Here is a 17029-nt window from a genome sequence, read left to right on the forward strand (position 1 = left end):
AACAGATCCTTTAAAAAGGACAGAAGAATGCGTTCTGTTCTATCTTTCCTTTTTCGTCAAGTCGGGATGGAAATACAGTGTTTCCATTTGCACTATAAGGACAATGCACATTCTGTGTTGTACAAAATATAAACCACAATTCACAAAATACAGCTGCTAATCGCGTACAAAAATATTTTGACAGTAAGTTACGATCCTTCAGAAAGTGAAACAAATGCATGTGGCTTGTTTCAAACAAAGTTTCACTACATGATGGGATTTACGGTAGTAATTAAATAGAATATTGAACAGAGTGCTGTTATTAACTCTTTCTTTCCAAAGTGTCAGCTGAGAGCTGCTGTGTGTGAATGTCACTTTTTTCATGTTCAGGTGGATGAGATCATGCTGACTTTGAAGCAGGCGTTCTCGGTGGCCGCTCTCCAGCAGAACAGCAGGACCCAAAGTCAGCAGTGTGACGGCTGTCCCCTGCAGCAGCTGCACAAACTCTGTGACAGAATAGAGGGTGAGACGTCTGCTGTTTGTCATTTCACTCTACTCTTTAATGTTTTACCTATGCAACAGCCAGGACTTTTGATGTATGTTATGCACTTGGTGGACATCCTGATAAAGTTTTAGAGAGCACACAAAACAATTCATTTTGGGATATAGACCATTTCAATGTGGGGATGTCACTAGCCCATAAATATTTCATGCTTTTGTTAAAATTTTAGTGTATTGTAATGAGGCAATTGAGTCATATCCTAACGTTAAAACAGCTGTCGTAACACTATTTATCATAATGGGGACCTTTCAGGATTCTTGGAAGCGATAGAAAAATTGTAACAGTATGGACCATTGTTATTGTTTACAGTACATCCCTCAAAATGGTCTATAGTTGTTGATTCTCTGTGTATACCAATAGGTTAGTTTGTGCTTTTTTGAATGAAAGGGCGAAATATCTTTCATAAAGTTAGTCATTTTCTATTTTTTTATAAGAAAAAACATGTACTCAAAATCATTCAAAATGTTAATTTTTTTTTGTAAGATGCTTTGTAAAGTAGAAATTCTATCATAATTGATGCAAAGCTGAATTTTCAGTCTTGTTGGTGAAAAGAATGGGCAATTAAATTCAGAGTTATATAGAATTATAACTGAACTTTTCATTGGCCATTTCTTTTACCATAAAAAAAGAAAATTTTATATATATTTTATATATATATTTTATATATATATATATATATATATATATATATATATATATATATATATATATATATATATATATATATATATATATATATGTATGTATATATATATATATATATGTATGTATATATATATATATATATATATATATATATATATATATGTATGTATATATATATATATATGTATATATATGTATATATATATATATATATATGTATATATATGTATATATATATATATATATATATATGTATATATATATATATATATATATATATATATATGTATATATGTATATATATATATATATATATATATATATATATGTATATATATGTATATATATATATATATATATATATATATATATATATATATATATATATATATATATATATAGGCTGTTTCTTACAGTTTATCTCACCATATGACTAATTATTCTGTTTTAGCTGAGTGGTGGTTGTGGAGCTTTAGATGACATCATCGTCTAGCATTTCTTTTTCTTGCTGTGACTTAATGCCCTCAAAAACATGAACTTTGAGATGGTGGTCTTGTGAGTGGGTGTGCTCTGTGGACTAAAGGGAAGTGTGTGTGTGTGTGTGTGTGTGTGTGTGTGTGTGTGAAGTATTCCTTTTGTGCTATCATGCTGTTGATTTAAAAGACTATAACACAGTGAAATATGACAGATATATGAATGTAAATATTAGTGAAATGTGACACACTGTTTAAAACAATATTCAAGCCAGTTATCTTTAACATTTTGTTGTTCATCAACTTGACCGTCAAAGCATTTGTAGTTAAAATGCAGAAAGCAGTTTGGGCTCAGTTCATTTTGATTCATTTTGATATATATATGTATATATGTATGTATATATATTTGTCTGTGTCCTGCCCTTTTTGGCTGATCCGAAAAATGGTTCATAATGTGATCCGAACCGTGAGATTTGTGATGCGTTACACCAATAGTATGGATTCAGGTAATTAAATGACTTATTGTGTTATTAAATTACCTTTTTCTGAGAAGATAGTTAGAAAAAGTAATTTAAATACAATTTTAAGTAGGCAATTACTAGTGGCTGATAGTAAATACTTGTAAAAGTTAGTAATGACTAACTTTTTTGAAGTAACTTCCCCAAAACTGACTGTAATCATATCAGAATAACAAAATATTTTTATTTAGATCATAAATTAGAATATATTTTTAATTCAGAATTAATTCAGGCTACAGCAGTACACACTTGTCTTTGACTCTTTGTAGATGATGGCATGACTGTGTTTGCTTATGTGCAGGTCTTCATCCATCCAAAGCTAAGCTGGAACTGCAGAAGCATTTGGCTGGTCTGGATAATCAGGAGCAGGCAGCTGTGTTTGAGAGCACCATGGTGAGTTCAGTTATTTCAGTCCTCAAACCGCTACAACACACCGCACAAATACGCTTTAGCTTCCCTATTCTTTGGATTAACAGTGTGTGTCAAATCCTTCAAGTGTGGCATTTGAGGAATGTGTGTTTCACTGTTTAAAGGGTGTGACTTGTATAAATTAAACCAGTTTGTCCACTAGTCTTGCATCCTGAAACTAAACTCAGCATGAACATTTATCAACCTAGTACAGCAAGCGATATCTTCAGAGCATGAACTTCCAAGCTTTTTTTTTTGACAGATTTAGGTGTCGTATTGTTCTTTTAGGGTAGAACAAACAGGAAGTTTGAACACAAATACAGTGCAAAATGATATGAATATGACCCAGTTTTCACATCATTTTTAGATATGTAATAATTTTTGTCACGTTAAAATGTGCAATTTAGCATATAGGTTTTTTTGTGAAGTGTGTATCATTATATTTCTGCTCTCTGCTGGTCATATTTATCACACACTGTATGTTTTGTAAGGTCATTGACGCCACCTTGTGGGTATTTGGAGAAATGAAACCTTCATGTTTTGTGTTTGAACAGAAAGCCAGGCCTAAATCGGATCAGGAGGAAAATGAGTTGATTGTCTCATGTCTAAGACGGATGTACGAGGACAGACAAAAGACACACACACACAACGGGCAAACAAAAAAGGTAAACCTCCATTTTATGGACTGATGGACACTTTCATTATGTCCCTTTTGTCATAAGCTGGGCTATAAAATTATAAACATTCCAAATATAACTTTTTCCTTGATCAGTGGGGAATATGCACACAGACTTTTAATTTTCAGTTAGTCAGCTCAAGTGCTTCCGATAAACTGTCTTTCCATTACAAAACTGCCATGTTTAAGATCAGTTTTCTTTAAAAATCAGTGATAGATAGATATACGATATAAAGTGGGTCTCAGACCTTACAGCAGGGGTCACCAAACTTGTTCCTGGAGGGCGTCCTGCAGATTTTAGCTCCAACTCTAATCAAACACACCTGAATAAGCTAATCAAGGTCTTACTAGATCTACTTAAAACACCCAGGCAGGTGTGTTGAGGTAAGTTGGAGCTAAACCCTGCTGGGACACCGGCCCTCCAGGACCCAGATTGGTGACACCTGCCTTACAGGAAGCACTGCATTAAATTCCATTTTCTCCTACCATGTCTTTAAAATAGTGAAGTAAAGAGTTCAGATGCAAAAACCTCTAAGTGCCAGCTGAAATTTCCATCGAAAATAGAAACTTTTTCTCAGCCTCCTTTGTTTATGTTGAGATATTTCACTTCAAAGACCAGGAAAAGCACTTATTCTTTGCCATGAAAGGGATGTTACTGAACATACACACAGGAGGAAAATTTCAGACGGCATTTAGAGGTTTTTTCATCTGAATTTTTCAAGTATTTTACCCCGGTAGTTTCTGTGCTAGCCTGCTGCTATTGTTGGTGCTAGTGCTTACACTGTCTTTCATCGCATTTTACGCTTGAACAACTATTTAACTGAATGTATTTTAATTACATTACATTGTCGATGCTGTAAAAGGAACCATATGAAATTGAAATTAGTCACATTAAGCTTTCCCTAGAAGTTTACCGTTGGTTGAAAAACAGTAGCTGGGCATTTACAGTATGTAGCCCAGTGAGTTGTTAAATGCTCGTTATAATGTTTATGCTTCAAAGCAGTTTCTCATTTTTGCAATGCAAACTGTTTACCTGTGTGTGCAAATTGCACTAGACCGCAGTGGAATTTTATAGATTTTTTTTCCACATGTAAATAGTTCTCAAATTAGAGACATGGCCAAGACAAGAGCTTGAATTTAGCTAACAACACTTTGCAAATTTGTTGAAACCAGATGAAACAACGCTCATGTTCTCAACAGCACTGACAAACAGTAGAAACACTGCCATGGACATACAGTTATAGCATAGGTCTCAAACCCAATTCCTGGAGGGCCGCAGCTCTGCATAGTTTAGCTAACCAGCTCCAACTCACACCTGCTTAATAGTCCATAGAAGTCTTGAACACCTTGATTAGTTGGATCAGCTGTGTTTGATTAGGGTTGGAACAAAACTGTGCAGAGGTCCGACCCTCCCAGAATCCAGAGACCTATGAGTTAGAGCAGGGGTGGGCAAACTCAGTCCTGGAGGGCCGGTGTCCTGCACAGTTTAGCTCCAATTCTAGTCAAACACACCTGCTTATGGATTTCTAGTGATCTTGAAGACACTGATTAGCTTGTTCAGGTGTGTTTGATTATTGTTGGAGCTAAACTGTACAGGACACCGGCCCTCCAGGACCGAGTTTGCCCACCCCTGAGTTAGAGGGTTATTTTATGGATTTATAATTGATTTACTGTTGCACCAGTAACTGCAGTTGTGGCAGGATTGGTAGATATAAATAGAAGTTGTATTGTTTAATTAATCTATTCATATATTAAACATAGTAAATAATAACAGTAATTGTTGATATTAAGCCATAGAATTTGTACATTTGTATTTAAATTTGATATATATAGCCTAGTGTTTTTGTACTAGTGTAAATACTCACATTTCAAAATGGTAATGAGGTATTGTTTGCATGGTTTTATCTATTATTTTGGATAAATAAAGGCATGTTTATCAGTGACAGTGGTTAATTTTAATAAAATATTTTACTTTTACAAGATATTATTGTTTTACTTGGTATAAATATACACTTGCATCACGTCCTCAAAGTTAAGGAACAAAAATCTTGATTTGAAATCACCAGTTAGAACCTTTAGGGATTGAGAACTAAATTTCTCTGTTTACAGATATTTATAAGTTTTATAAATGTTTATCAGTATTAAAACTGTACTATGTTTATCTATGTTTTGACAATAGAAGAGTTGGTTTAAATTAACTATTTACTCTAGAGCAAAACAAATGGAAAGAATTACTGTTTTTAAACTTTTCATTACAATTACCAGCTTACCAATGTCGTGTATTATAATTTTTTGTTTTGTTTTGTTCTTATTTGGCCATATCGTTCAGACATAGTATATTAAGCAATGTGAAGTTTGAACCTTGCTAAATGTACAGCCTGGTTGTTTTGAATATTTGATGTCAGTGCCTGTTCATATATAAAAGTGTACACCTGCATATGTTACACTTCTCAGGATGTTGTTGTGAACGCTGAAAGCAGTGCGAGTTCTAGTCGTGTGCGTCTGGAGGAGTTCAAGACTAGAGCAAAACGATCCCTCACTGAATCACTGGAGGGGATCTGGAAGGTACGTGCACATTTTGTACATTATGTCCTCATCTGCACCTAACATTCAAAGTATGCAGGCCTTTTGGTATGCAGATTTTGTGACTTCAGTATGTTTAACTGTGCAAATGGACTTTAATATTGTTTATGTTCATATAACAGGGTGGCAATAAGTCTAAATCTCAGAGGGAAAACAGTGAAGGAGAGAGCAACTCCTCCAGTTCCACCACACTGAGCAGCACACATCAGGTTTGCAGATTACTCTCGTTATCTGTATGTTTTCTGTCATTAATTTAAGACTGAGCTAAATTATGCTGACGTTAAATGAGCAGAATTGCATCAAATTTGCACTCTTTAAATAGCAAAAAACACTCATTTGAGTTAATAATAATGGATGTGGATGTATATATATATATATATATATATATATATATATATCATATACATATATATATATATATACATATATACATATATATATATACATATATACATATATATATACATATATATATAATATATATATATATATGTACATAAACGCATATACACATTCAAATGACAACTGAAAAATGAAATAAAATGAGTAATTAAAAATATGAATAAATAATTGAAAAAAAAAATTAATTGAAACATTGAAAAATAGATAATGATAAAATTAACGAAAACAATAATACAATAAAAACATACATGTTTGCAAACAAAATTTACATAATTTTCATATATGGTTCTTAAAGATAGCCAAAGTTTTTCTGCTTGCCTTTGAGTCCAATACAGTTCAGTATCTCTTTTTTCCACATTTGTATGGATGGAGCATCCATACGTTACCAGCATAATGCAATAGCCCTTCTAAGTTGAAGAAAACCAAAATCCAAATTGTTTGTCTTTCCTATTGTAAGTTCCATAGGATACAGTCCAAGAATACAGAGCTTGGCATTCAAAGTGGTTTTGATCTTAAACATTTCTGCCATACCTTCAATTATCCCTTACCAAAAAATTTGTGTTTTAGGACAATACCAGGGGCAGTGATATACTGTAGTGTACCTTTATCATCTAAGCATTTAGAGCACACACCTGGAATATTAGCAGACATATAATGAAGTTTAACAGGGTTATATACATTCTCATTAACCATTTATATTGAAGTAGTTTAATTAAAAATAGTTTTTTTCGCTAAAGTATGATCAAATCAGCAAAGTATGGTCAAATGTGGAGTGGATGAAAGAGAGAGGACACGGAAAACACAACAGGATCTTCAAATTCAGTCCTTTATTTTTTACTGTCATTTAAAAAAATCGAAAGGTTTACACACTTCCCCACAAATATTGCAGCGATTCACCATTAAATACAACTAAATTATGGATTGTTTGATCAGTTTTATTTCTATAAAAGTAATGGCCTCTTTAAACATGTAAACAGTTGTGAAGTCTGTCATTTTATATCTTTACTTTTAGAAGAAATAAAAATTAATTGATATTTTTTCACTTATTAACCACATTATTGTTCACTGATGTAGGCTTATTACTGCTTTGCAACTTTGTGTTATATACTGGAATTTTTAGAGCTATCTGTTATTTATCAGGGTCTCCGCAGATCCTTAAAGTCCCAATGAACCAGAAGCTGCGATCGTTATTTTTTCATATTGTGAAGCAGTTCCTTGAGAAACAGAATTTTAAATGAGCAAAAAGTGGGCGTGGTTGTTTTTTCTACTGCAGACTGAATAGATGTAGTAAAGTTCATTCAGAAAGATGGGGAAAGGGGTTTTAGAAGAGTTTTTACAACTTAACAGACTCCTCCTGCTCACCATTTCTGTTTGTTGTCAAAACTGACAATTGGAGCAGCGTGATTAAGTTTGTTAACCAGGCCCAATTCCTCAAAATCACGTAATGTGATCATTTAACTGAAAACAAACAGGAAGTGCATTATGGCAAACAATTTTCTTAATGACACAGATGAATTGGTCACCAGAAAACTGGCAATGTGAGCTTACAAAATCATATGGTTAGTTTAGGTATTTTGGGGGGACTTTAAAAAGTCTTAAATTCAGCAGTATAAAGAGGCTTTAATTAGTCTTAAAATGTCTTAAGTCTGATTTTCAAAGATGTCCTAAACTTGCAGTCACACCGACCCCATAAGAAGATTTTGTTTCTTGTTTCTCTGTCTATTTTTCACCCAGAACAAACCCAATAAAATAAATGCTCATGGGGATTTCATTTGCGCAAGCACATTTTGTGGGTATTTCACTCTATAATCTGTGTCAACCCATAGGTTAGCAAATAAAGAACTAGAGATGTGTCGATCAGCTGACCAGGGACGTGACTTGTGATTCCCAATTATTATAATAAATGATATTTAGTTCTATTATTATAATAAAGAGTGTAAAGGATGGTAATTAATTAGTTGTGTGCTTTTTTGCAAATTCTTTACTATGAAAATATGTTATACAATTGGTCTGAAATTTCCTTCTGTGTGGTATTAAAAAGGTCTTCAAGTCTTAAATGTAACACTTGGGAACCTGCAGATACTCTATTTAAGATGTTTCAATCACAGTTCTATCCACTCACATGAACTTGCTGTCTTAAAAAATGCTTCTTTACAACTTTGTTTGTTTCCAGCATGATTTATTACGTTCTGTCAAACTTCTGTTCCGTTTTTAAGGAAACATCATTGCAGGAGCCACTCTGCTCTCTGCTTCCCTCCAGTCCGCTGCGCTCCCACAATTCCACAGGGGATCTGAAGCATCTTGAAGGCTCTGACAGGGGTCAGGAGGGTCCTGAGAGTCCGCCTCAGGGTTTCAGGAGACGCGCAAGCACTATCAGTCACTCTCCCATGCTGTCGTCCTCTGAGCCGAGCCTCCCTCCTCTACAGCCCACTGCTGCCAACAAACCCAAACTGGTCCGACACTACTCCGTCAGCACAGACTCCCCACACCAGAGCAAGTGAGACCCCGTGTGTGTATTTGTGTGTGTTTGTTTGTGCATGTGTTTCTGTGTGTGTGCCTGTGCGTTAGTTGATTCTTTTGGTCATTTTTTCCATATTTGTGTATCTGTGGACCAAATACGAATTACCAATTTTGCAAATTTGAATGAATTGTCTCAATTCTTTTTTTACATTTTTAATTTTCTAATTATTTACAGTTGAGGTCAAAATTATTTCAAATTTTTTTCTATTTCAAATATTTCCAAGATGATGTTTAACAGAGCAAGGAATTTGTCACAGTATTTCCTGCAGTGCTTAATTTGAGCCGGATCTTGCCGGATCCTGTTCTGGAAAATGTCAGATATTCGTGTTTTACGTTCCGGTATTTATTTTAATGGATCCGGCATTAACTTGTGCATGGTGAATACCTAATCGCGTAAATAAGCGCAAGCAAATGCTGTGTGGATTGTGTGTGCAGGCACATGACTGTAGTCACCATGCGCAAGTTAAAGCAAAAGTCATGTTTAACTATTGACCCTCAACAATATTTTCAGCCAGTTGGCTTTCCTATGTTTACAATCACTGTCATTGGTTGGTGATTTTTTGTGCGCAGTGAGCAGCGAAAATAAATAATGGCACAGTAAAGATGAAACGTCACGAATGAATCAGGGTAGCGGGAGATGAAGCAAAGCAATCTCAAGTTAGCCAGTAAACATGACAGAAGAGCTACTGTGGGCTCTTGAAGATTAGACTGAGTGAGTCATTTAATAATTTTTTGTCACTTCACAATAATAGTGAACTGAATAGTGATTGTTCATTGTTTATGTTTGTAGCTACATGTTTTTATTATTCATGACTGATGTAAAACGTTATATATGACACAAAATAATCAAAAACTGGTCAGAAATGTGATGCTCTTTTTTTGCGCTATTCCTGTTCTGGGAAAACAAAAATTGTGTGGTGGACGTCGGTCACGGTAACTTTTATTTCCTGGTTTTGTTCGGGGAATTATTAATTTACAAATTAAGTACTGATTTTTTTTTGTAATATTTTTTTCCGCTGGAGAAAGTCTTGTTTTATTTCGGCTAAAATAAAAGCAGTTTTTAATTTCTTAAAACCATTTTAAGGTCAATCCGCTTGTTAAGTGTGACGCCACACAAAGCGGCTTCTGGCCATCGGATATTAGGCTCGGATGTATATATTGCGATCGTGATTTTCTTAAGTATAAACCCTTTTCAAATGACGTCACGAGGTGTTCGGTTTCAGTCCACACAGTGTATGGTTACTTCCGCCTACACAGTAATCCCCATAGAAAACTCACCCAAGTTTGAAAATGATTTTTTAAGTTATGAAGAATAGGAATAAGTTATTGTTTATTAAGGAAAGTATATGTTTGCAACCTTTTCACTTATTAATTTACTTTAATTCCTAAATTTTTTTTTACCTTAAAGCTGCTCTGAATATAAATTTTTATTATCTGTTGAATGTAAATGTTCCAGCACGAGTACAATTCTTTATTAAATCTTTTAAAATTACCTGCTAAGTACGTCTATAAATGCAATCAGTTTTATCATTACTAATAATACTAAATTAAAATGTTGTTATCTTGGTGTTATTTTTGCAATTGTAAATTTTTATAATGATTTTGTTTGTTTACTAAGAGTCACATACTGTACAACACTGTTATTTTATTTCATTTAATTTGAATATTAAATAGACTTAAATGTTTTATATTCATGAATAAAATACTTGAATAAAAAGTGTCAGAGAACTGAGCAGTAGAATGTGAGTAATATGAATGTGTTTGTGAATCAGCTATCCACTGTAAACAACCACAGTAAAACACCCACAGTTTTATTTAATAGTTATTCTTCAGGACACAAAAAAAATTCTAAAATTAAATCTGACATGAAAAATGTTCAGCATCCGTGTAAACATCTGAAATCTTTATTTGACAAACACTGACAAGTACATACCAACTTTATCTGCAGTAAAGACAGCAACACAAAGCAATAGACTCCGTTTAAAGTCCCATTTTCTTGGCTCAAGTGGATATCTGGATAATCTATAAGTTTTCTTTAGATGTCAGATGTCTCACCTTGAATGCAAACAACAAAAAACAGCCGTAGACACAGTCTAACCATTTATGTAGTCAATATACAGCTGATTGGGTGAGGTCTCTATGGGATTTCTGTGTAGGCGGAAGTAAGCATACACTGTGTGGACTGAAACCGAACACCTTGTGACTTCATTTGAAAAGGGTTTATAACTTAAAAAAATCACGATCGCAATATATACATCCGAGCCAGAAAGTGGCCAGAAAGTGATTGATTTTTTTATAAATTGCTAGAATATTGGTGTATGTGATGCAGCAAGTCTAGAGACTGTTGGGAACACCATGATTTTATATAAAATTCACTTTAATGTGTGATGTAACTTTTAAAAATTCACTTTAATGTGTGGTGTAATTTTGTAATGTGTAACAAAAAGAAATATTTTCTTAATTCAAATGAGTAGCAGCTTGGACCCGGAAACAGTATTCTATACGTCATGACTTAACAAGCGGAAAGTATTTGCTCCCTTAAGCAATTGTTTTTTTTCAAGTGTCTACAAAATAAACCCTTGTTATACAATGGTTTGCCAAATCACTCTAACTTGCTTAATTAACCTAATTAACCCTTTAATTGTCACTTTAAGCTGAATACTAGTGTCATGAAAAATGTCTAGTAAAATATGATGTACTGTCATCATGTCAAAGATAAAAGAAATCTAATTTGTAACATTGTTTATATTAGAGACATATTAATCATTATGATAAATGTTTAAGATAGTAAATCTAATTAACATAAATGGACAAAATAAAATAAGCTGCAGACAAAGTTGTGTTAATGGATGGGCTAAAAAATAGCATCAAGGGGACCACTTGAACATTTGCGTAATACAAAGTATAACATTACAAGGTTACATCAAAATGTATGGACTTGCGTGTGTGTGGTGTGTCTGTGTGTGTGTGTTATTTTTTATTTTTTATTTTTTGCAACATACCAACGAAAAGTTTATTAGAGGGCAGCTCTACTGTGTTTGCTGCTTTATTCATTCTGTGCATCTCTGCTTTTTGTATCCCTTTGTGGCTTCATTTATCTTTTCCATCCTTTCTGTATTTTGCTCAGTCCTTCCTCCTCTCCGGCTTCTTCCTCTCCTGTGTGTCAGCGGCCGCTGAGGCCTCGTTCTTTCGCTCTTGATCATTCCACACGGCCTCTCAAGCGCAGGTGAGGTGTGTGTGTGTATGTGTGTCCTTTCTCTGCTCTGCTGTCATTCACACACAGCTTAGGAAACATTTTCCACATCAAATAGTTTTGCTATCTGTCTTTCTTTCCTCTGAAGTCTCTGAACTTTCCATGTAAAAGCTGAAGAAAGCACATTAGGGGATTTGACTAAATTAAATGCATGCAGGGACTGGTTCTAATTGCTGGCTTTTTGGGGATGCAGGAGATATAGCCTTTTGTAGTTAAACCACCCCGTCAAATGAAATCAATTTTCTTACCATTAATTGGATCTTACCAAAAAACAAACAAACAATTTGTTTCTGAAGAGTCGCATTTGCTCATAAAATAAAATAAAATGAACTCTTATGTTTTTTTTAGTCCAGTTTCAGTGATTTAATAGGTTTATGATTATCTTTGTAATTTTATTTTTGAATGTTATAAGCTGATGCTTACACTCACTGGCCACTTTATTAGGTACACCTGTCCAACTACTCCATAACACACATTTCTAATCAGCCAATCACATGGCAGCAACTCAGTGCATTTAGTCATGTAGACATGGTCAAGACGATCTGCTGCAGTTCAAACCGAGCATCAGAATGGAGAAGAAAGGTGATTTAAGTGACTTTGAACGTGGCATGGTTATTGGTGTCACATGAACTGGTCTGAGTATTTCAGAAACTGCTGCTCTACTGGGATTTTCACACACAACCATCTCTAGGGATTACAGACAATGTCAGAAAAAGAGAAAATATCCAGTGAGCGGCAGTTCTGTGGGCGCAAATGCCTTGTTGATACCGGAGGTCAAAGGAGAATGGCCAGACTGGTTCCAGCTGATAGAAAGGCAACAGTAACTCAAATAACCACACGTTACATCTGAGGTATGCAGAAGAGCATCTCTGAACGCACAATACGTCCAACCTTGAGGCAGATGGGCTACAGCAGCAGAAGACCACACCGTGTGCCACTCCTGTCAGATAAGAACAGGAAACTGAGGATGCAATTCACACAGGCTCACCAAAATTAGACAATAGAAGATTGGAAAAACGTTGGCTGGTCTGAGTCTCGATTTCTGATGCAACTTTCAGATGGTAGGGTCAGAATTTGGCGTCAACAACATGAAAGCATGGATCCATCCTGCCTTGTATTAACGGTTCAGGCTGGTGGTGGTGTTGTAATGGTGTGGGGGATATTTTCTTGGCACACTTTGGGCCCATTAGTACCAATTGAGCCTTGTGTCAACACCACAGCCTACCTGAGTATTGTTGCTCACCATGTCCATCCCGTTATGACCACAGTGTACCCATCTTCTAATGGCTACTTCCAGCACGATATCGCAGATGTCATAAAGCATGAATAATTTTAGACTGGTTTCTTGAACATGACAATGAGTTCACTGTGCTCAAATGGCCTTCACAGTCACCAGAACTCAATCTAATAGAGCACTTTTGGGATGTGGTGGAACGGGAGATTCGCATCATGGATGTGCAACCGACAAATCTGCAGCAACTGCGTGATGCTATCATGTCAATATGGAGCAAAATGTCTGAGGAATATTTCCAGTACCTTGTTGAATCTATGCCATGAAGGATTAAGGTAGTTCTGAAAGCAAAAGGGGGTCCAACCCGGTACTAGTAAGGTGTACCTAATAAAGTGAATAAAAGAGCGTGTTTTCACATTAAGGTTGATAAATGGGCAATTTGAAAATGTTATACAGTTACTTAAAAAAAAAAACACAAAAAAATAAAATCCTTTGCTGAATTCACTTGAGTTCTCATCATTATAATGTACAGTATGTAATAATACATATTGTGATTAATAATAAAAATTTTGTTATTTAGACATAATTTGAGCAAAATAATATTAGTGTTATTAAATAATTAGACTTGGTCTTGATTAGTTGAGCCTCTGACGTCAGTATTAATATTAGTATCTATGCTTAATATGTTGATATTATTATAGCTAAATAATAAAATATCAGCCTTTAAAAAGCACTTATATTTTGCATTCCTTTGTTCACTAAATTTTAAATTTTTAAATGTACTTTTCTGGAATGTAACACCCACTTTTAATCAATTCATAGTGGATAATATTCTTAAGTGATAAGAGTATTATTTTTATTTAAAAACACCATTCTACAGTATTCCGGTTTTAGTGCTTTCAGAACACTTTGGTTTGGTAACATGAGTCACTGTGCTCAAAATTGCAACCATTTTGGTTGTGTATGCTTCCGAAATGCATAGTCGTGTGGTGAATTCACCCCAATGTGCTCAAAGCTGCTCCTACAACAGCAAAAGTGTTTTCCGCTTATGTGTTTCCTTCAGTCTAATGTGGCTGTTCATTTGTCACTCTCTTTCACTCTTTTACACTCTGTCCTCTCTTTCTCTCATGCTCTTTCTCTCAGTCCATCAGGGCTGAGTGGCTTTAGAGCGAGATTACACTCGTCCTCCTCTGTTCCAAATTTCCTCAAATTTCTGGCCCCTGTAGTGGAGAGTGATGATACCTGTGACTCTCAGAGGAAGAGGTACTCTGTTTCTTCTTCACCATTCATTCTTCATTTTTTTGTTTTCCATCTCTGCTCGTTTTCTGCACCAGCCACAGGAAGCGCATTAGAGGGAATTAAGAAGAAAATCACTTGCAGTAATTTGGATGTGCATGGGAAACCAACTTCTGCAATTAATTTTTGTTGATGTATATTTTTTCTCCCAAAAGACAGGGTTCTTATTAGCTTGTTTTGTTAGTAGAGATATTATTCTACATAATTGGGAATAAAATGCACGGCCATGTTTTTAAAACAAGGTTAGTTTTTAAGCTTTATTTATTTGAGTTTTTCATACTCACAAACATGAACTCACAAATAACTGTCCAGAAAACACGTACACAACAGCTAACCGTAGTTAATAGCTGTTAAAAACTATGAATTTTAGGTAAGTTGATACATAAGAATGGTAATGCATAAACAAAAAAAAGTATTATTATTATTAGTAGTAGTAGTAGTAGTAAGGGGGTCGCACACTGGATGCATTTTAGAATTGTAAACATATATTTCTATCAGTGTATGCACACCAGCACCACAAACTAGCTGTCCACGGTGCCTAGCTATGACTTAGGACACTGTTTGTATTTCTGCCACACCACAGAGTGCCATCTGAATAGTTTCATTTTAAATAACATGCGAATGTGTGTGTCTGGTGTGCGATACTTCCAATTGTCATGTGTTCGCTGTGTTGCGGTGCATTCAGTGTGTGACCCACTGTAGTAGTTGTTGTTGTTTAAAAACTGCACTTGTATTATTGTGTTTACAGTGTTATTGCACCATTATTTTACTATTAAATTACTTTAATTTAGTACATTTACGCTATAGTTTTTATGAACTAATAGTCTGTGAATAGTAAATAAGTAAATAATAGTTTCATTTTCTGGTTTTATTAAATTTTAATGCACTAAAATGTTCAAATTCAATTTTTTTTTTTAATTTCTTGTTTTTTTATAGTATAGTTTTTATAATGTTTTTTTAAATCACTTTCATTTTCTGGTTTAATGCTAAATATAAATACTAAACTACATTTTAGTCAATTTTAGTGTACTAAAATTATGTTCAATTTAGCTCAATTTCTAGTTCTTTTTGATGCTTAACAAAACCAAAGACTGTTAGTTTATTTTGTTAGGTAAGATATACTTTTTAAAAAAAGAAAAATGTCTGTAGGCTGTGTTTCTGAATAAAGCATATTATAAAAAACTTATTATATACATTCAATCAGAAAACATTTCAACAGTAGTGTTACCTTGCAGTGTTTTTAAAGACTGAGCTGGGGGCTGTCGTGCCAATAAAAAGCAAATGTCAAATGTAATTGTCCTAAATGATTTCAAATACAACTGCCATGTGTGTGTAGTGATGTTGCGGCCCTTTCCAGTCCTGGAGCAGTGTGTGTTGTTGGTGATGACAGTCCATTGCGCAACAGGAGACACTCATGGAGACAACAGATCTTCTTAAGAGTCGCCACACCACAGAAGGGCACAGATGCCAAAGGTAAAACCATAACTTTATACATCGTAAAGTAGAGTTGAACGCTATTGGAAAAACCTGACATTGTGATATTTGGTTTTGTTGCGATTATATATTGTAATATGAATATAATTTCATCAAATTATCTGAATTTCTATTTGGAAAGATTTCATTTAGATTGGCTAGGATGATCAAGTCTTTTTCAATGCAGTGCATCTGCATAAGTTACAATAAATTACAAGCAAAAATAAATAAATAAATAGTGCTTCATGTTTATCTGGGGAGTCTAACAGGATTCAATTACAGAACTTTAACAATCAAAAGTAAAATAACGTGGTCATCATTGTATAAATAAGTACAAAAATAATAATATTTAATAATATCTTTGTTTTATCCTTTAATACAGTGCATCTGGAAAGTATTCATAGCACTTCACTTTTCCACATTTTTTAACAGCCTTATTTCAAAATGGATTAAATTAATTTATTTCCTCAAAATTCCTCAAAAAATAAATAACCTGAAAAATCACATGTAGCCTTTGCTGTGAAGCTCTAAATTGAGCTCAGGTACATTCTGTTTCCAGTGATCATTCTTGAGATGTTTCAGCAGCTTAAATGGAGTTCACCTGTGGTAAATTCAGTTGATTTGACATGATTTGAAAAGGCATACATATAAGGTCTCAGGGTTGACAGTGGATGCCAAAGCACAAACCAAGCATGAAGACAAAGGAATTATCTGTAGACCTCCGAGACAGGATTGTCTCGAAGCACAAGGCTGGGGAAGGTTACAGAAAAATTTCTGCTGCTCTGAAAATTCCAATGAGCACAGTGGCCTCCATCATCTGTTAGTGGAAGATGTTTGGAACCACCAGGACTCTTCCTAGAGCTGGCCGGCCATCTAAGCTGAATGATCGGGGAGAAGGGCCTTAGTCAGGGAGGTGATCAATAACCCGATGGTCACTCTGTCTGAGCTCCAGCGTTCTTCTGTGGAGAGAGGAGAACCTTACAGAACATTGAACTCTTTGTAGTGACTGC

The 17029-nt window shown here is 34.6% G+C and overlaps 1 protein-coding gene across 2 annotated transcripts in view; it reads left to right on the forward strand.

Annotated features, from left to right (window-relative positions):
• Positions 1 to 17029, forward strand: part of tbc1d1 (TBC1 (tre-2/USP6, BUB2, cdc16) domain family, member 1) — a 160588-nt gene that overhangs the window by 87223 nt on the left and 56336 nt on the right. The window contains exons 9-17 of one of the 2 annotated variants that reach the window (XM_056460767.1): positions 370 to 502; positions 2479 to 2570; positions 3140 to 3250; positions 5716 to 5826; positions 5967 to 6053; positions 8463 to 8743; positions 11894 to 11992; positions 14394 to 14513; positions 15883 to 16019. In XM_056460767.1, coding sequence (XP_056316742.1) covers positions 370 to 502; positions 2479 to 2570; positions 3140 to 3250; positions 5716 to 5826; positions 5967 to 6053; positions 8463 to 8743; positions 11894 to 11992; positions 14394 to 14513; positions 15883 to 16019 — 1171 coding nt within the window. The remainder of the gene's footprint in view (positions 1 to 369; positions 503 to 2478; positions 2571 to 3139; positions 3251 to 5715; positions 5827 to 5966; positions 6054 to 8462; positions 8744 to 11893; positions 11993 to 14393; positions 14514 to 15882; positions 16020 to 17029) is intronic. The other variant, XM_056460766.1, reaches the window with a different exon arrangement.

The sequence above is a fragment of the Danio aesculapii genome, chromosome 1 (genome assembly GCF_903798145.1).
Source record: "Danio aesculapii chromosome 1, fDanAes4.1, whole genome shotgun sequence".
Classification (NCBI taxonomy): domain Eukaryota; kingdom Metazoa; phylum Chordata; class Actinopteri; order Cypriniformes; family Danionidae; genus Danio; species Danio aesculapii.